This window comes from Carassius carassius, chromosome 25 (assembly GCF_963082965.1).
Source record: "Carassius carassius chromosome 25, fCarCar2.1, whole genome shotgun sequence".
In the NCBI taxonomy this organism is placed as follows: domain Eukaryota; kingdom Metazoa; phylum Chordata; class Actinopteri; order Cypriniformes; family Cyprinidae; genus Carassius; species Carassius carassius.
Genome location: NC_081779.1, coordinates 10682559 through 10703640, shown reverse-complemented (window position 1 = coordinate 10703640; position 21082 = coordinate 10682559). Strand labels below are relative to the sequence as shown.

At 36.9% G+C, this 21082-nt stretch overlaps 1 protein-coding gene across 3 annotated transcripts; it reads right to left on the bottom strand.

Annotated features, from left to right (window-relative positions):
- Positions 1-1483: 1483 nt before the first annotated feature.
- Positions 1484-20754, bottom strand: LOC132104167 (cytoplasmic dynein 1 light intermediate chain 1-like). Of its 3 annotated transcripts, XM_059509433.1 has the most exons (14): positions 20600-20754; positions 20298-20371; positions 18683-18799; positions 17152-17382; positions 16789-16949; positions 15884-15977; positions 15425-15560; positions 15102-15213; positions 14942-15001; positions 14763-14807; positions 14437-14557; positions 13690-13821; positions 12989-13007; positions 1484-3040 (listed from the first exon to the last, which is right to left on the bottom strand). In XM_059509433.1, the coding sequence occupies exons 1-13, from the start codon at positions 20701-20703 to the stop codon at positions 13000-13002; spliced, it is 1395 nt and encodes a 464-aa protein (XP_059365416.1). In that variant the 5' UTR covers positions 20704-20754; the 3' UTR covers positions 1484-3040; positions 12989-12999. The 3 variants fall into 3 exon arrangements, with proteins under 3 accessions (XP_059365416.1, XP_059365413.1, XP_059365414.1); XM_059509430.1 differs by lacking the exon at positions 12989-13007; XM_059509431.1 differs by lacking the exon at positions 12989-13007 and having other exon boundaries at positions 14467-14557.
- Positions 20755-21082: the final 328 nt, after the last annotated feature.

The following is a 21082-nucleotide window of genomic DNA, read 5'->3' as shown; positions in this document are numbered from 1 at the left end:
CTGTGTGTGTTTTTACTGTGCATTTCAACATATTTAGGTACACTGAACATAGCTGGATCTGCAAAACATTTTCAGGTGCTTCTGGATCCTGAACTTTTTATCTGTTATAATGTCATTTCTATTCCAGATCGACCAATTTAAAAACACTCTAGCCCTTTATAGTGCTTCTTCTGAAATATCGAACTGCCCTCAACACATAACAGCTTGGATGGGATGGAATAGAATTGATAAAGGGTATGGTCGTTTTATTAAATTTCCATGGAACATAAAATATTTTTTCACAATGTCATTTATTCCACACATGGTTTATTGCAGAAAGATGTTTTAATACTATAACCATAATCTAATATTTAATATTATAAAAATGTATTATAATAACCTGCAATTAATTTACTGTTGCAAAATGTATAGAAATGTATTATAATAACCTGCCAATAATTTACTGGTGTAAAATTTAAGAAATGTCCTTAAATTTTAAATGTCCCTTATTTTGTAAGTTGTTTGTGAATCTTTTTTTTTTTTACTAAACTATTACTAAAAAAATATTTTCTGTAGCACTTTTGTAATTTTAGTTGGTTTGGTGGCCAAACTTGTTTTTTTCTCTAATGCTTTAGGAAAGAAAAATTAATGTCGAGAAATAAAAACAAAAATAAATTTTTTTTTTAAATGTTGACCTCTGTGTGAACCGTTCCAAAGAAAACTGTTTTTTACTTTTATTTATTTATTTATTTATTTATTTATTTATTTATTTATTTAGTTTGACAGGGACATTGTACATTAATAAAAACATTCCTGTAAATGTACCAGAATTAGCCAAGGGCTATTTTTCATCCGTAGTCCCTGGACAAGATGTTACAAGTCAACCTAAACAAAATATGATTAAGAATACATAATAGAAATTTTAATAATTACACAATACAATAAAAAAATCTATTTAAACAATTTAAAATCAATTAAAAACAATGCAACAAAATACAAACAATAAGAGGATGTAATAATATTTTAAGCAATATTATATCTAATACGCAGATATAAGATTCTAGTGATGACAGATCTGAGTACTGATTAACCAATTCTTCAATTGAGCCCTAAATAAAGCATAAGTGTCTAGATCTCTTATAGTTGTTGGAATAGTGTTCCATTCTTTTGCAGCTTTAACAGAAAAAGCAGATTGACTAAATTTACTTCGTCTAAGTGGTATGATACAGTCTTGTCTTAATGCACCTCTTGTAGAGCGATAATCAGTTGTTCTAATACGAACTAGCTGACCAAGAGGGGGAGAAGATAAACCATAAATAATTTTATACATCAAGCATACATTTCAATACTTAATCGTGTTTTCCCAACTCAATAAATTATATTTTTCCAGTATTGGACAATGATGAGAATATACCGATTTCTTATCAAGGACCTTGACCTACTGAGATCACAGAGACTTCCTGTGTCATAACGGTCTTCACCCACACAAAAGAACGTCAAAGGATTCCCAATAAATACAACTTTAATAGAATGATTACAGACCTGATTCAGAGAAACATCACTACATCTTGTGAAATTATGGGACCATATTAGCGTGTTTATTTCCCCTCCCTCTCTGTTTGGCTGATGACTGTAAATGCAGGTGAGGAGGGTGAGATCTCACCTGCCCTGCCACCTCCGCAAACCCCCCCCCCTCCCCCCTCCCCCTTCCCGGTACGGTACTAATTTCTAGCTGTTAAAGTCTCTAAACAGACAAATCTCTGGCTGAATTTATACCCCCCCCCACACACACACACAGAAATTAATAGACAATAATACTGCTCTTGTTCGCATGATCTCTAGTGCATCCATTAATTAACAGTTAACTGGCTGTAGTTGAGAGATGAGAACACACATGTACAGAAACATCCCATTTTCAAGCTCTTATGAGCCTAGAAATCAAACAGACAAAAATGTTTATACTGGACATAGTTGTCAGTCTCATCAATAGTCTTGATCAGCAGTTACACAGATGACTTCATAAACCATGTCTAAGCTAAAAACTATCGCTCCCTAGTTAAATATACTATTCTGTTATAATCAGCATTGTAAATCATTTTCAGTGTCATTGCCTACCATTGTGTAATAGTGCAGTATTCAGATACTTTTAATTGTAGTACACAACAGATCACATCAATCTGACTTGGCGACTCTGTTGACAGTTTAACAGCAGCAAAAAAAAGGGTTATAAATATTATAAAGCATTGAAATCATGTCAGTATATTTGTTCTGGTCCTGTGATCAAAACACTTAAGAGTGCCAAAGATAACCATTTAATAAACACCAACACAAGGTGACCACATCCAATGAATCGTTTAACCGAATCTCTCTCTGACTGAAATGTGATACTTTCCTTTATTTTTAAATCATTTTTTGTTCAGATCAGGCTAAGATGTTTAGATAAGTAAAAATGTGCGTTTGTTTACCAGAAGCAGAGTGACTTTTACTTTGGTCGAACAGGATCCTTCATATAAGATAATTCACTACCGAAAGACAAAGAAAAGATTAACTTGCATATATACACACTTAAAGTCACAAACCTCTTTCATCGTCTTTTCTCTACATCCCCATTTCCTCTCTAAGCTTCTCTTTTAGTGTCCAATGCTGATCTAAAGTCCTTCATTTCTATGATAACCCTGTCTATGTTTTTTTACGGACCCGTCCGCTGTACGTGTGTTCGTGTGTGGAAACAGACTTAGCGATCGCAATTTGCCAACATGCAGCTTCAAGTCATTTGCGGTAAAAGGAATAAATAGGAATAAATCCCCTTTCTGAACAAGATCAAGAGGAAACGTGAGGGAGAGGAAGGGTGGAGAGGTGGCAAAAGGGAGGCAGGTTCAGAGAGGCAGAGAGAGCAGTGTAAAGGGGGAGGAGCTTGTCAGTGAATGATCCCTGTTTCTCACTTAGGATTCGTCATTTTCGGCAGGGGGCGTAGTGGCGTTAGTGGCTGAAGAGTCCAAGTCGGACTTGTTGGCGATCCGGTCCAGCTCAGCCTGGACATCTGTCAACCCCAACTTGGAGCCTGAAAATTAACAAGATAAGATTAAATCAAATTAGTTTTAATATGTTGGCCAAAATTCAGATTACGTTATTTAAAAGAAATAATAACCAAAGCTTTAAAATAATATTTGGGGTTCAATACAAATTAAGTATAAATCGACAGGACAACATAATGTTGCCAAAAAAAATAATTTTGACTTTTACAGGTGCTGGTCATATAATTGGAATATCATCAAAAAGTTGATTTCACTAATTCCATTAAAAATGTGAAACTCGTATATTATATTCAATCATTACACACAGACTGATATATTTCAAATGTTTATTTATTTTAATTTTGATGATTATAACTGACAACTAAGGAAAATCCCAAATTCAGTATCTCAGAAAATTAAATATTGTGAAAAGGTTCAATATTGAAGACACCCAGTGCCACACTCTAATCAGCTAATTAACTCAAAACACCTGCAAAGCCTTTAAATGGTCTCTGTCTAGTTCTGTAGGCTACACAATCATGGGGAAGATTGCTGACTTGACAGTTGTCCAAAAGACAACCATTGACACCTTGCATAAGGAGGGCAAGACACAAAAAGTCATTGCAAGAGAGGTTGGCTGTTCACAGAGCTGTGTCCAAGCACATTAATATGAAGGTTAAGGGAAGGAAAAGATGTGGTAGAAAAAAAAGCGTACAAGCAATAGGGATAACCTGGAGAGGATTGTGAAAAAAAAAAACATTCAAAAATGTGGAGGAGATTCACAAAGAGTGGACTGCAGCTGGAGTCAGTGCTTCAAGAACCACTACGCACAGACATATGCAAGACATGTGTTTCAGCTGTTGTATTCCTTGTGTCAAGCCACTCTTGAACAACAGACAGTGTCAGAAGTGTCTCGCCTGGTTTAAAGAGAAAAAGGACTGGACTGCTGCGGAGTGGTCCAAAGTTATGTTCTCTGATGAAATTTAAATTTAGTAAATCAGGGTCCCAGAGTCTGGAGGAAGAGAGGAGAGGCACACAATCCATGTTGCTTGAGGTCCAGGTAAAGTTTCCACAGTCAGTGATGGTTTGGGGTGCCATGTCATCTGCTGGTGTTGGTCCACTGTGTTTTCTGAGATCCAAGGTCAACGCAGCCGTATACCAGGAAGTTTAAGAGCACTTCATGCTTCCTGCTGCTGACCAACTATATGGAGATGCAGATTTCCTTTTCCAACAGGACTTGGCACCTGCACACAGTGCCAAAGCTGTTCTTAATTGGCCAGCAAGACCCAACAATGCAGAAGAGCTGAAAGCCACTATCAGAGCAACCTGGGCTCTCATAACACCTGAGCAGTGCCACAGACTGATCAACTCCATGCCATGCCACATTGCTGCAGTAATTCAGGCAAAAGGAGCCCCAACTACGTATTGAGTGCTGTACATGCTCATACTTTTCATGTTCATACTTTTCAGTTGGCCAAGATTTGTAAAAATCATTTCTTTGTATTGGTCTTAAGTAATATTCTAATTTTCTGAGATACTGAATTTGGGATTTTTCTTAGTTGTCAGTTATAATCATCAAAATTTAAAGCAATAAACATTTGAAATATATCTGTGTGTAATGATTGAATATTAATAAACAAGTTTCACTTTTTGAATGGAATTAGTGACATCAACTTTTTGATGATATTCTAATTATATGACCAGCACTTTTTATATTTATATATATATATATAATCAGGGTTATGGGTGAAAGGAGATAAATTGGGTCAAATCTTGGGAGATTTTAAAGTAAGAAATGTAAAAACTTACAAAAGCACTTTTATTCTATAGTTAAAATTTACACGCTTTTAAAAAAATTCTGTGGTTGTTTCAGGGTTTCACGCGTTATGTTGACATTGTAAATTTGGATATAACTTTACATATAAAATGTAAATAATAGATAGTTATCATGGTTTTATTTTAACATGCATATTGTTTACTTAATATGTACACATTCACTTAAATTGCAAGAACCTCAATGTAACCCTTTTTTTTTTTGTTAAGTAAAAGAGGTACAAGTCAAAATGAATGTTCATGGTATTAAACATTGTGTTTTATGTTTGAGATTAACTTGTATTGAACCCAGAATATTCCTAACTCAGGGACAAGGGATGGCAATACACTTAAAACCTTAGCGTGTCAGTATTTGTGAGTCTGTAAGTGTACTATTCAGCACAAGAACAAGTGGGAAGCCTAAGACAACTTTGCTTTTCTTATACCAATGTTCCGCAATGTTCAGAAATCTTTGAGCTTAAAGGAGAAAAGTAAATGCATAACGATGAAGTGGAGATGAAAGACTGTCAATGAACCTTCACACAGACTCACACACGCATTCCGGCTGAAACTGGTTTAAAAAAAAATAATTCCAGCCAACAGAATAACATTAAGCATGCAGGAAAAAATCTAATTGAATGTGTTAAGAAAGTGAACCATCTGCGTATTTAGTGCTTTAAAAGGCACAATTCACAATACTGAGACAAAGTTGATTCAGAAATTATCCTTTGAGCTAAACAAAAAGCTTTGCTCTGATGGGAATGTTATCACCGTTTGAAGGCTTATCTTGTCTTAATTTCACTAATTATGTGTTAACAATTAGCCCTGCAGCAATTGTGGATTGCAACTTAAATTAATTTGCTAGACCTTGTTTTTGACATGATCCTCTGCCTTTACAATGTAAGAACCGAACAAACAAAACATCACTGTCCTCCATGTTTAAATATGTGGCAGACACATTTGTGAGTAAACTATTTATTGCAGAAAATTAAAAGAGAGAAAAAAAAATTCCAGACCTGGTAATCAGTAACTGAAATCATTGCAAATTTAAAGATAACCTATGACTTCAATGAGGCTTCATGCAGTGATTATCACGCGCCCTTAAACTGTACACAGTTAGTCACAGTGGAGCAAGATGTGGAGTCTGAAATTAAGAGGACAGAGACGTATAACACAGGCCAGCGTTAAACATGCATATTTGTGTAAAAGTGCTAAAAGAAATTTATAGCAGTTCTTAAAGAAAGATGCAACAGTGGTTAAATTAAAAGAATGCAAGTGAGGGACACACACCTTAGCGTGGCCAACATCCCCTGGCTAACAGACATGATGAAAGACAGTTTAAAGGGGTTAAACATCATGACTAATGAGCAGAGTGAACATGAATGTAGATTCTCACTAATTCACACACATGTATAGAAGAAAAAAAGGTGATGTTGTAGGGCTGGACGATTATGGCCTAAAATCAAAACCTCGATTAATTGAACATTTTACCTCGATTACGATTAATGAAGGATTATTTTGTTTCTGTTTAGTTTTTTTGCCCTCATAGTTGACTGACAAGGTTTGTACTGTAAATAGGGTTGTAACGGTATGAGATTTTCACGGTATGATAATCGTCTCAGAAAATATCATGGTTTTACGGTATCACAGTATACGGTATTAAACAATCAAAACAGGGTTTTGTTTTGGGGAGGGGTTGACCAAATGTTTGAAAGCATTTATTTATTCAAATCTCATTAATCAAAAACAAAAACATTTTACCATTGATTATTTATTAGTTTAATAACTTGTATTTATCATTAATAATTCATACAAATTCATATATTCTGGTTTGACTTATTTTTTCTGGATTCTGTACTGGATTCTTATGATTTAATACAAATATATCAAAAATGTTCGTAATGAAAATGTAACAATTTAATTGTTTTAAAACATTCTTTTATGTTTTTGCAAAGGGCTGCACAACAGAGATTTACTTAATTAAAATGAGGGGAAAATTATATTCCCTAATGTTCATGTAAATTATTATTATTTTAGAAGTAGGCTACATTATAGTACAATCGTAATTTCTGTACATTTCTTTGAGTTAAAAAGCAGACTTTTATTTGGGCGGGTTGTATTGGAGAGCTTTGAGTGTCAATGTATTTGTTTTTGACAGTGGTTTTCTCAAATAAAATGATGAAATGATTATTAATTGTTCTCTCAGTGAGGCTCTCAGTGTTTGTGTTCACGTCCTCAGATAGTGAGACAGCAGGCACTGTTAAACCTGCCACTTTAAGCCACGCTGGTGCATACTTGAGTATGTAGTACATGACAATGCTGCTCATTCACAGATAGACTTTCAAAACAAACAGATTAGCCTATATATTTATACAGCTATGCTTTTGTCATTATTTTACAGCTTTGTTTGTTATTTATTCATCAATCCATCAAATCACACATTTTATGTGACATCTGCAGTGTAGCTAGCTACTGTAAATTCATTGTCATGACTGGATTCTGTGCTTCACACCACATCACAGAAATCATAATGCATTAACCTTAAATTATAAAAGGGACATAGCTGTATCAACTCGGAGGGATGATATTCTGAATAGGTAAACATGTTCGATGTGTTTCCTCATTTTGCAGCCACTTTCCGACCAGTTTTTGTAAACTGTGTCTGCCCTCAAGTACAAATAAGCATTCGACTTTTCTATATAAAAAGTATTCCCATACTAGTGCCAATTTTAACTCGTATTTTGACGTGGGATAGAGATTAGAGATAACGGCCTCTGTCTCTGCTGTTTTCTCCGCTGTATGTGTGGGTGAAGCAAGAGAACAGTTAGGTGGAAAGTTGTTGCCTAGGTGCAGATTAGATTCTGTGTCTGTTATTTTCTCTCAATACCGTAAATAAGCAAATGTACACGGTATGATAATCGTATATGTTTATATCGCGGTATATCGTCATACCGGTATATCGTTACAACCCTAACTGTAAATACTATTGACTATTAAAGGTGAGATATTTTTTCCTATTGAAAGAGCGATCTGACAATATAGCTCACTATCAGCAGTTATTTTATCTATGTTCATAACATTTATTACAGATTATTGCACGGTGTAAGAGATAAATAAAGATCAGATAAAGATAAATTAGCACAGTACCAGTATGAGTGATTGCGTGTGTGAATTAGTCATACCGTCTCTATATTATTGTGAAGCTGTGGGTTGTAAATAGCCTAGTTCCTTCAAAAGTATAAAAATATGCTATAATAAGTTTTGAGATTCTAATCTACTTTAGTGATAAATCACAGGACAGCGCTGTCAACTAGTTTCTGCGTTCCACTGTGCCCGCGATCTTCACAGCTACTGTTTATATGAGATTTCGTGCCACAATGCAGCTGTGCGAACTAGGGCTGTCAAAATGGCTGAAAAACTAAATTCGAATTTGCAATTAAATATTATCCAAATTCGAATTATATTCCAATTTAAAATTCATAATTTTAGTTAGGGTGAAGAAAAGCGTTTGGCTTCTCTTCTGAGGCCACAAGAGGGCGCATTGGGCAAAATATTATTAATGCACGTTTATTCAAAGCATAAGAAAATATGACTGAAAAAAAGTGCATAATATTTAAAATAATGTTTATAAACCAATTATAATTAAGTAGCTTAAAGAACTATAAACAAAACAGCACCATGTGTGCATGCATAGTTTAATTCAAAGGGGTGAAAGCCAATAACACAAGAGTACATTTTTCATTTAAACATGAGATGCAGTAGGATGGGGAAAACCCACAAATCTCAAGAAATGTTTTTGGAAAAAACGGAACCCACCTTAATTTTACATGGCTTTCTAAACATGCGGCTCTATTGTGTGAGACGCGAGTGCAAGGGTAATAGAAGACGTCCCTCTCTAGAAAATGCGTGAAATATGCGTTTTGTGTGAATGGCTTGGTTTCAGTTTTGACGTAAACAAGATCTTCTCCACATTCTCTTTTTCCTCGATATTTTGATTGAACATCGCAGCAGCGCTGCATCTAGTTGCTTCAACTGTATAGGTTAACAAAAACATTCTAATGCAATGACACTTTTATATTATCATCGCAATCTCGTGCACCACTGATAAAGACCAAAGTATAATTTGACCATCCGCATCCGCGCACCGTAAACATTATGTAATTTTCGTCATCAAAAGGGCTCGCGGACAGCCGCGCATCCATCCTTCCATCCTCAAAAAGTGCCTGCACGCGGACGGGGTGAATGATGACAGAAGTGGTACTGCTTGTCGAGCTCGTCCGTCTTCTGAAAGCTGTGCGGATGAAGCTGTGTGAGACGGGACAGAACGCGGAATTTGAAGTATACCCGGGGCGGGCCTTAAAGCTGCCTCCTTAACCGCCACCTACAATTAATGTGGATTTTTTCATGTTTTATTTTTTGACAGCCCTAGCGCTAACATGGTAGCTCGATATAATAATACACATCCGATCATCTAATCGCTTGAATGTCCAAACCATAAAACAAATACAACTGACAAAGTTTAGTGAACACACAAGGCTATCACTATCACTATGTGTTGAACTGGCGTTCACCTCCGTGTTTTGCTTTTATGCCACTGACTGGATGGGGCAGAGTCATGTGGCTACACACGCGGTAGTATGCTTTTAAGGGGGAAGTATTAACAGGATTAAAAAAAACAAAATAACCGACATGGGAAAATTACGTCGGTTAGAGGTTCTGAATTTCGGTTTCGATTACTTTTCGATTAATCGTCCAGCCCTATGATGTTGCATGATAACATGTTCAAAGAAAGACAATCAGGGCACAAGATGATGACTGTGATGACTTATTTAGTTTTGTGCAAACTTTATATAGCCAAAATTGTAATTTCTACTGCTTGTTACTAGTATGGAAGAACCATCACTTCTACCACAAAAGACTGCTTTTTAAGTTATCTTCCTGATGTATCCAAATTCCTTAGCATATCCAAAACCTCAGAACAACTTGATGATGTAACAGAAACTATGGACTCTCTCTTTTCTAGCACTTTAAATACAGTAGCTCCTTTACGCTTAAGGAAGGTTAAGGAAAACAGTTTGACACCATGGTATAATGAGCATACTCGCACCCTAAAGAGAGCAGCCCGAAAAATGGAGCGCAGCTGGAGGAAAACAAAACTAGAGGCATTTCGTATTGCTTGGCGGGAAAGTAACCTATCCTACAGAAAAGCATTAAAAACTGCTAGATCCGATTACTTTTCTTCTTTTTTAGAAGAAAACAAACATAACCGCAGGTATTTATTCAATACAGTGGCTAAATTAACGAAAAATAAAGCCTCAACAAGTGTTGACATTTCCCAACACCACAGCAGTAATTACTTTATGAACTACTTTACTTCTAAAATCGATACTATTAGAGATAAAATTGCAACCATTCAGCCGTCAGCTACAGTATCGCATCAGACAGTGCACTATAGACCCCCTGAGGAACAGTTCCACTCATTCTCTACTATAGGAGAGGAAGAATTGTATAAAATTGTTAAATCATCTAAACCAACAACATGTATGTTAGACCCTATACCATCTAACCTCCTAAAAGAGGTGCTTCCAGAAGTCATAGATCCTCTTCTGACTATTATTAATTCCTCATTGTCATTAGGATATGTCCCCAAAACCTTCAAACTGGCTGTGATTAAGCCTCTCATCAAAAAAACACAACTTGACCCCAAAGAACTAGTTAATTATAGACCAATCTCGAATCTCCCTTTTCTGTCCAAGATACTAGAAAAGGTGGTATCCTTACAATTATATTCCTTCTTAGAGACAAATGGTATATGTGAGGATTTCCAGTCAGGATTTAGACCGTATCATAGTACTGAGACTGCTCTCCTTAGAGTTACAAATGATCTGCTCTTATCATCTGATCGTGGGTGTATCTCTCTATTAGTTTTATTGGATCTTAGTCCTGTGTTTGACACAATTGACCACAACATTCTTTTGCATAGACTTGAACACTTTGTTGGCATTAATGGAAGTGCATTAGCATGGTTTAAATCGTACTTATATGACCGCCATCAGTTCGTAGCAGTGAATGAAGATGTATCATATCGATCACAAGTGCAGTATGGAGTACCTCAAGGCTCAGTACTAGGGCCGCTACTCTTCACGCTTTATATGTTACCCTTGGGAGATATCATAAGGAAATATGGTGTTAGCTTTCACTGTTATGCTGATGATACTCAGCTCTATATTTCTTCGCGGCCCAGTGAAACACACCAATTAGAAAAACTAATGGAATGCATAGTCGATATAAAAAAACTGGATGATGAGTAATTTCTTACTGCTAAATTCTGAAAAAACAGGTGTTAATTATGGGACCTATAAACTCTGTTTGTAATAACCTAGAACACTGTCTAAGACTTGATGGTTGCTCTGTCAATTCTTCGTCATCAGTTAGGAACCTAGGTGTGCTTTTTGATTGCAATCTTTCATTAGAAAGCCATGTTTCTAGCATTTGTAAAACTGCATTTTTCCATCTCAAAAATATATCTAAATTACGGCCTATGCTCTCAATGTCAAATGCAGAAATGTTAATCCATGCATTTATGACCTCAAGGTTAGATTATTGTAATGCTTTATTGGGTGGTTGTTCTGCACGCTTAGTAAACAAACTACAGCTAGTCCAAAATGCAGCAGCAAGAGTTCTTACTAGAACCAGGAAGTATGACCATATTAGCCCGGTCCTGTCAACACTGCACTGGCTCCCTATCAAACATCGTATAGATTTTAAAATATTGCTTATTACTTATAAAGCCCTGAATGGTTTAGCACCTCAGTATTTGAATGAGCTCCTTTTACATTATAATCCTCTACGTCCGCTACGTTCTCAAAACTCAGGCAATATGATAATACCTAGAATATCAAAATCAACTGCGGGCGGCAGATCCTTTTTCTATTTGGCGCCTAAACTCTGGAATAACCTACTTATCATTGTTCGGAAGGCAAACACACTCTTGCAGTTTAAATCTAGATTAAAGATCCATCTCTTTAACCTGGCTTACACATAACATACTAATATGCTTTTAATATCCAAATCTGTTAAAGGATTTTTAGGCTGCATTAATTAGGTAAACCGGAACCGGGAACACTTCCCACAACACACTATGTACTTGCTACATCATTAGAAGAATGCATCTACGCTAATATTTGTCTGTTTCTCTCTTATTCTGAGGTCACCGTAGCCACAGGATCCAGTCTGTATCCAGATCAGAGGGTCACTGCAATCACCCAGATGCAGTACGTATCCAGACCAGATGGTTGATCAGCACCTAGAAAGGACCTCTACTGCCCTGAAAGACAGCGGAGACCAGGACAACAGGAGTCCCAGATACAGATCCCCTGTAAAGACCTCGTCTCAGAGGACCACCAGGACAGGACCACAAGAAACAGATGATTCTTCTGCACAATCTGACAGCTGCAGCCTGGAATTGAACTACTGGTTTCGTCTGGTCAGAGGAGAACTGGCCCCCCAACTGAGCCTGTTTTCTCCAAAGGTTTTTTTTCTCCATTCTGTCACCGATGGAGTTTTGGTTCCTTGCCGCTGTTGCCTCTGCACTTGCTGTTAGTTTTAGAGCCTGTAAGGTCAATGTTAAATCTGTAGAAACCCTTAGTAATCATCTTAACAAATGCAGTTACTGCCAAGCTTTTTTTTCCTTCTCGTTTTCACACCTATTACTATCAAGTTCTTGTCCATTTCAACATTTAATTAAATGGTTCGTTCCAAAATGAAAATTGTTATCATTTAATCATGTAATTTCAAACCTGTATAACTTACTTTCTTTTGTGGGACACAAAATAAGATATTTTCAACTGTATTTGTCCATATAATGAAAGTCAATGGGGTCCAAAACAACCCTTCTGACCTTCATTATATGGACAAAAAACACAGACATTCCAAAGTATGTTCTTTTGTTTTCCACACATGAAAGTCAGTCACACAGGTTTGGAATAACATGAGGGTGAGTAAGTAAAGACAAATTTCATTCCATTAGGAGGTTGTGTAAGCTAATTTTTGTGTTAGATTACTGGGTTATTACTAAGTAATCTGATGCACTGAGAACAATGAGGGTTGTTTAATTGCTTGATTATTAGTGGGGTTTTTAGCTGCACATGCAGATGAGATTATCAAATATATTTTTATTTTACCATCGCTGATGTCAAAGATCTGGGTTGGGAGGATAAAGGTGCAGGAGAGGAAGGTGATGAGGACAATATATGGACAAACAAACAAAAAGGGAGAGCAGTTGACAAACTTCAGTGACCGCACATGTGTACAACATGAACAAGACAAGATTTGAAGTGTTTTGAAGATAATAATCTCACAGACCTCCATCATTTGCAACATCAAGCTTCTATCATCTACTGTCAACACAACTCTTTCTGAGGGCTGCGTATTTTTTAATTTAAGCCAAAAAAAAACACTCCCAAGGCCTACAGAAACAGGGTATTTTGGTCAAAGTAATTTTATAAAACTGATGTTGAAAAATTGTGGAGAGCCATTAAAACAGGCCTCAGTCCAGTTTGTATAATATATTAGAGTGAATTTCACCAGATTCAATAGTTGTAAAGGTCTTTTTACATGGTATGTGATTAGATTGCGATCTTGTCAGCACTGAGGTGGTGTTAATGTCTCAATGACAGTGTAATGCTACTGCTTCAGCTCAATGCTAGAGTCGTTGAATAAGATGATTACTGTAAATTCAGTCAAAATATTCAGAGTTCCAGTGAGAAAAAAAAAAACAAGATTAAACAAAATAAAGGTTTTCAAGTCAAAACACTTCAAATGCACCATGATAGTGGACATAGATATGAATGAAGGAGTGATACTGTCACAGAGGATCCCTCACCTGATTTGCGGACTGTTCCTGGGGTGTTGTTCCCTCCTCCTGTGGGTTGGCCGCCCGGGCCGGGTGAGCCTGCTTTCTTAGTCAACAGACTGTTGAAGAAGTTAGCCAGCACGCCCTCGCTGGTCTGACCTCCTGCCACAAGAAATGACAATAATTAGCCCAATCATACAAGCTGACACCCTTGCAGATACTAGCCTAAACTAGTCTCAGGTCAGTGCAACACAGTAATATCTACCAAACCCTAAACTGGAATTAAAAACGTGTGTGTAAAGTAAAAAGTCAAAAATGAAACGCCGATAAGTTCAGCAAGGAAACTATCTTTTTAATCCCAACAAGCTCTCCTAATCCTCTCCAAACATGTCAGCAATTTTTCTATGATCTGAACCTATGAGAGTAAAGTCCTCCGTATCTACATAAAGGAAACAGTCTAAGTGTCATTCATGATCAGTGCTGCCCAAAATAAACCATATTTTCCCCCTATAAGTCTATACACAAGCTTAGCCACATGAAATAAGATGGGATCTCATGTTGAAGGTCACATTCTTCCCAAGATGAGAGAGTGGTGAAAGCCATGAAACCAGATCCAGAGACTGGACGAAATAAATCCCCAAGAACTAGAAAGGTGTGACTCCAAAAGCTGTTGTTCCAAGTAGTTGGAAAGATGCAGGAGAGAAAATACAGGAAGGAATGCAGAAGATGGAGAGGAAACGGAGGCATGAATCCTGAATATGGCGCACTCATACACACCTTTCATGTTGGGATCAATCTTCATGGTACCTGATTGCATGGGCATGACGTTTGCAACGTTAGCTGCCGCTGAACGGTTGGTCGTCCTCGGTGAGCCTGTGGGAGCTCTGTTTGTTGGGTCCTGTTATACACACATATAGAAATGTTTCAGGATGATAAAATGTAGCAAACGAAAACAAACAAACGCTTTGGGTAAAAGTGTCTGTTAAATGAATACATGTAAATGCAAATGTCTTGCAGCAGGAAAAGTCTTTAGCCCAAACATGATTCAACGGTAAATAACACTGTGGGCTGAAATGTAAATCAAGCGCATGTAAAACACTCACCACTGGTCTTCCTGCAGTGACTGGAGGCTGTTTAGATAACAGAGACTGGGAGCAGAACAGAAATAATTCCATTTATTTCTTTAATATTCAGGCAATGATTTATCCATCAAATGATAAGTTTGATAAATCAAGAAATAATCATTTTTTGATGATTATGTTATACAATATTATACAATTACCTGCAACTTTAGTAGAAATACTTGGTCATCTTCAGCTTGAACTTCCTTCTCATGTACAAACTGGAAAGACAGATAAGAAATAGGTAATTACTAGATTAGACAGAGCCTATAGCTAACTGCACATCCACTGGCAGAGAACGAATTAAGCATGTACTCTTACCTTTCTAACTGGAGGTTTCACTATTACATCTTCAAAGTTGTCATCTGCTTTTACAGTCTGGAAATTTTCATGCAGGATGGCGATCTTTTTTTCATTGTCCCATCCTGATGGACTGAAAATGAGAAAGATTATATGAACACATGTTCCATTTAAAGAAACATTTGAAGTAATAAACCCATTTTACTCCATTACCCATTTGTAATTAATTAGCTAATAAAAATGGTGCTTTTATCATTTATTTCACATATAAACAATATGCAATTGATTTTCATTTCATGTTGATTGTAATTAGTGTTAGTTTGCATTGACATCCAAACACTTACATAAACACAGAGTCTTTCTCCACCACCTGAGCTGGGATGTTGAAGGGAAAGCCGTATAACCTGTGAACGAGGTATTTATATAACAAGTCTAGATTTTTGTTCTCCTTCATGGATGTGTAAAGTAGTGCTGCTCCATCTGAAAGTTTGCTTGTGAAGGAACACAAGGTGAGGTTACATTTAAGCAAGGGCATGTGAGCTCCTCAATTTGATTCTCTACAGATTTTTGGAAAGCAGCCATTATTACAGGTCAGCAGATCATGTTACCAAAACATTAAAATACAGTACATCTACCTGTGCAGCTGCTGTTATTGTATTCAGATGCACAAAAACATTACACTAATGGCATTTAAAGATAAAAATGAATGTGGAAATAACCTGGCCTTCACGTGACTAAGATGCACAGGGTGAGTTATATTCATCATTACAGCTTTGTTTAGATGTGCTGATGTATAAGGATACACTGCAAGCAGAAGCGTCGAATGTGAGACTGGATGAAGTCTAAGTGCTCGTCTTTATAATCGTGCTCCTTCTCCAATGTGCTGATGGCATCACACTACAGAGAGAGAGAATTATGAAAAAGAGACTCCATTAACATACGACTCCATCCTTGCTTTGTAATTTGTAGTGAAGTGACATACAGCCAAGTATGCCTTGCTCAAGGGCACCTAAGTCGTGGTATTGAAGGTGGAGAGAGAACTGTACGTGCACTCCCCCCTCCTACAATTCCTGCCGGCCCAAGACTCGAACTCACAACCTTTCGATTGTGAGTCCGACTCTCTAACCATTAGGCCACGACTTATTCAGGGTATATTCAGGGTATACTTATCCTTAAGTATATTCAGGGCTTAGTGAAAAAAAAAGCAGAACCAACTTGGTGAACAATGACAAGAAATGGATTGTAAATTCAAAATATAAATTTCAAATTGAATGCTTTAAAATTCTGGAAATTTTAAAATTAAGAAAAGCATAAGAGTAAGAAATATCTAGAATTCCACATGATTCCTAGATTACCAGTCAAATTTGTGATATGAACTGCACTGTTCAAAAGGTCACATATTAGGCTAATAATAAGTGAAATACAAAAAAAATTGCATTGCAAATGTTTATAACATTAATAATAAAACATTGAGCAGCAGATTGGAATATTAGAATGATTTCTGAAGGATCATGTGACACTGAAGACTGGAGTAAAGATGCTGAAAATTCAGCTTTGAAAACACAGGAATAAATTACATTTTAAAATATATTCAGATAAAAAACAATATATAAATATTAATGATCCAAAGCTTTTGAAAGGTAGTGTATGTAGTGTTGTGTCATGTAATTAAAATGTGTCTACAGGTGATTTGAGGCAGCCGCTGTACCTTAGTGCAGACCACCACTATAGGCAGGCCCAGGTTGTGTGTGAGTGTATTATCTCCCAGCGGCAGCAGGACGCTCTCTTCCTCCGACTCAGGATTCCTTCTCTGGGGCACAGCGTCCAGGTCACTTCCTGGTTCCACATATTCCTGAAACTGCTTCACCACTGAATACAAAAATACAGTAACATTCAGAAATTTACCCACTACAATCTCATTTATGCAAGTATAAGAACCGTTGGTGCCTGCAGCAATATATAGGACTATCACAGATCAAAATGCATCACCAAATAGACCAGTCCTACAGGGTACTTGGCATGCAAACACACACACACACAATCTAAAGGCACACACAAAGACGCTACTCACATCTGTGCTCCAGCTCTCTCATGGTTTCAGGGGGAACTCTGAGTTTGTCCACAAAATCCCTCACAACACTGCCCCATTTCTGCAATGAATCGAGGGCCAGCCAGGGCCGGGACAGATCAACCACAAACAGAACCAGCGAGTCCTCCAGGTTATCCGTCGATACAGCAAATTTCTGCAGGCCTTTGTGGTACAGGTCACCATCCAGCACCCATGCATTACACCGTGCATGATCTGACAAAAAGAGTTTGATTCGATTTAGCATGTCTGTATTGAATTACCTACTGTTGGTCATTAGGTGCAGCTAATGACTTTCTCGATGGCACACAAAGACATTTGACATTCAACTGTGATAAGCTGTGGTCATTTTGATCAGCTCAGCAAGAAAAGAGCTTTCTTGCAGCATCTCAGTCCTTGGTAGTGCAACTGAAGCAAACAATCAACAATCAAGGCACTGCCAAAAGATCTCCGGGTTGATAAAGTTGTAGGCAGGCACAAGTCAGGAGGTAGATACAAAAAAAATTCAAAGGCTTTATCAATGCCTAGAAGCACAATGAAGTCAGTTATTAAGAAGTGGAAGGTATCTGTAAAAAAACAGGCCCTCCCTGAATCAGGATGTCACTACAAACTGGATGAAAGAGCCAGGAGGAAACTGTTCAGAGAGGCTTACAAGAGGCCTACAGCAACTCTGAAGAAAGGCCACATGCAGTCACAACTGAGCTTCTTCACAACGCACCTTGAAGATTCTGAGGCAGATGAGACTAAATTTAATTATCTGGCCTCAAAACCCAAAAATATATCTGGGGGAAATCCAAAACAGCTCACCATCCAAATAACAGCATTCCTACAGTAAAGCATGGAGGTGGTGATATCCTGTTATTGGTGTATGTCTCTGCAGAAGCAGCAGGAGGATTAAAAATGGGGCAAAATACCTTCAAATTCATGAGAAAAAATCTGCTGCCCTCTGGCAGAAAGTTGTCATTGGAACATGACACTAACCCAAAACGCACAGTAAAACTGACCACACAGTGGATGAAGGAGAGAAAGGTGAATGTCCTTGCATGCCCTAGTCAGAGCCCAGACTTAAACCCCACTGAAAATCTGAAGAATTGCTTGAAGACTGCAGTCCACAAACAGTCACCATCAAATTTAACTGAACTTGAGCAGTTCTGAAATGAAGAGCGTGTAAATACAGCAAACTCTAGATGTGCAAAGTTAGCAGAGACAAATCCCAACAAAGTAAAGGCTGAAATTAAAGCAATAGGTGGTTCAATAAAACACTGACATGAAGGGGTGATCCTTTTTCCAACTCAGTGAATCTGTTTTTGTTTTTCTGACATGTTGGTGTTATATCTTTCACCTGGATGTTATAAGTTGCACGAATAAATACAGTTGGATAAAATGAAAAACGTGTCCGTCTTCATTTCAGGCTGCAAAGCAACAAAATTAGATCATTTTAAAGGTGGGTGACTTTTTTTTATACCCACTGTATATATTGCCAGTATCAAACTGTAGACAACGCTTTAATATTTACCATCGATATCATCATCGTGAACACTGAAATACAGGTACTCTAAGCCCCGGCCCTTCATGTACTCTTCTACACCTTGTAGTTTGGCCACCAGGGTGGTCTTACCAGACCCCACCTCACCTGTAACACAAAGTCAGATTAACACACCAACAAATAATTAAAAATAACATTTAGATATATTTGGATCCTGCTTTATATATATATATATATATATATATATAAATATATAAATGATTATCATTATATATTATTCTTTTTTATTAATTTGATATAGAAAATATATATATAAAATGATTATCATTATATATTATTATTTTTTATTAATTTGATTATGAAATAATATTGATTGGTTATATAATAATATAATTAATAATAAACATACCGTATAGTATATAATCATGCTGCAGTTCACTCTTCTGTTTTTACGCAAATCATTTATTTATGCAATTAATAAATCAGGTGAACTGAGAATTGGCGGCAATGTTTTTAACGCATATAAATAATGAAAGAATAAAAAAAATGCGAAAGTGCTTAATCTTTAAATATATAAATAATCTACAAAAAAAAGGTTTTGTATGAAAGATGCAGTGCTAAACAAAAAGTTGGAACAGAAACATGGATGTCTGGAATTCTAATGAATTTTTTTATGGAAAAAAAAAATTGCAAACATCAAAGTTTAAGAATTAACCAAAGATTGTGCCAAAGACGTTGCTGATATACGTGTCTGATATATTTCTTAAATATGTCTTAATATATCAAATAGATGTCAAAGACAACACATTGTGATTTTATATAGTAATAATAATGAGGGAAAGGCACAGATTGTTTTATGAAGCTCAAGAAAGTTCAATAAAACAAAATTATCTTAATATAGAAAAAAAAACAGTTTAAAAAAACAGCTGTGAGAATAATAATAAATTATATTAATAAACAAGTATTTTTTGAAAATGTATTCATTCAACACAGTTTGCATGACTGTTATGTCTGACGCCCTACAAGTAAAGCTCACCCACTGAGGCAGCAAACATGAGCCAATCACTGGCTGCGTCTTAAAAACTAGTGAGCTGCCTATCCAGACAGCATTTTCAGTAATAATAGACGGAAAGACAGCATTTTATATGCATAACAGACACATACACAGCATGTTTGGTATCTAGCATAATTCAAATGAAGAATTTTGTTCCTGGCAAAACGCATATATTGCTGTCCAAGTAGGCGGTACGGTAGGTTTTATGACACGGCCCCTGTCTGAGAGTGCGGATTATCTCAATTCACCAAACCCGAATGTCCGTACCATATGTAAATCGTTAAGACAATAAAATTTCCGAATATAAAAGCCGCGAGTAAAATTCACGAGACAGGCACAAATGTGTTTTGTGCGCGCGATGTCTGACGGCAACGACTGGAGACAATGACGTGTGCCCAATAACAATAATAGCAGCACGCTTACAATCACATCAGTGCACATATAGAGCGAGCGATCGGTTCATTCAAACCTTTGCATTCAGTCAGCATTGCAGGATATTTCATAATAATAAAAGAGCGGATGCAGATCAATAGGATGAATAGCAGAAATTAAACTGCATTTATGTGTGACAGAGGGGAAAAAAACACCCACCCATAACCACCACATTCTTTCCTGATGGCAATTTTGATCGGGAGCGCGTCGACACCTCACTCAATATCGATGACCTGAACGTAGAGGAACACAGGGTGGCATTAGCTGTTAAATCACAATGCTTTATAGAATATGCATCACTGCGACCATTGATTCAGACTGGCCTGTGTGTACCTGCCCGGCTGGGGCAGTTTGCAAGTTAGCGGCTAACAACTGTCACATGCGGCTCTGAGCCACCAAAAGGCGCGGTCTGCACATACAGTCGAGATTGAATGGGGGATAAAAGAACCGGCTAGGCCTACCATAAATTCTGTCCGTCATCCTCCTCGTTATTTTGGCTTTCGGAAGTGCTGTTATTTACATTTGTGCTAACCGATTGGAGTGTATTTCTGCCCGTCGTCGCCATCTTCGCAGGCTTGAGTGACACCCCTGATCGAGTCCCGGATGTTTCGCACAGAGCCGAGGTTGCTTTTCTGCTGGGTGTGGACCACTGCGAGCCGCAATCACTGCACTACAGCTCAGGGGAATAGAATAGAATAGAATCTTTAAAAAAGGTTATTTCTTGGTATCTAAGATGGAAAAATAAAAAATTGTAAAATATCATAAAGTTATTTAACTTAATATAAATATACGCCTCTCAATTCATTATATTTCTAACCATACATTGAATTAATACAAATAAAAACAACAAACCACTGAGTCTCAGTAACAGAACAGAAGGATACCAGAATATAATAGAATACGTTTACTATAAAAAAAAAATATAATAGAAGTATAAGCCTCTT

Bases quoted from the DNA above. Each gene is read 5' to 3' on its own strand.
- LOC132104167 (XM_059509430.1), bottom strand. From the start codon at position 20,703: ATGGCGACGACGGGCAGAAATACACTCCAATCGGTTAGCACAAATGTA. The intron at 20,372-20,599 runs GTAGGCCTAGCC...CTCTACGTTCAG, and splicing joins GATGACGGACAGAATTTATG to GTCATCGATATTGAGTGAGG. The intron at 13,822-14,436 runs GTGTGTATGAGT...TTCTTGTGGCAG, and splicing joins GATTGATCCCAACATGAAAG to GAGGTCAGACCAGCGAGGGC.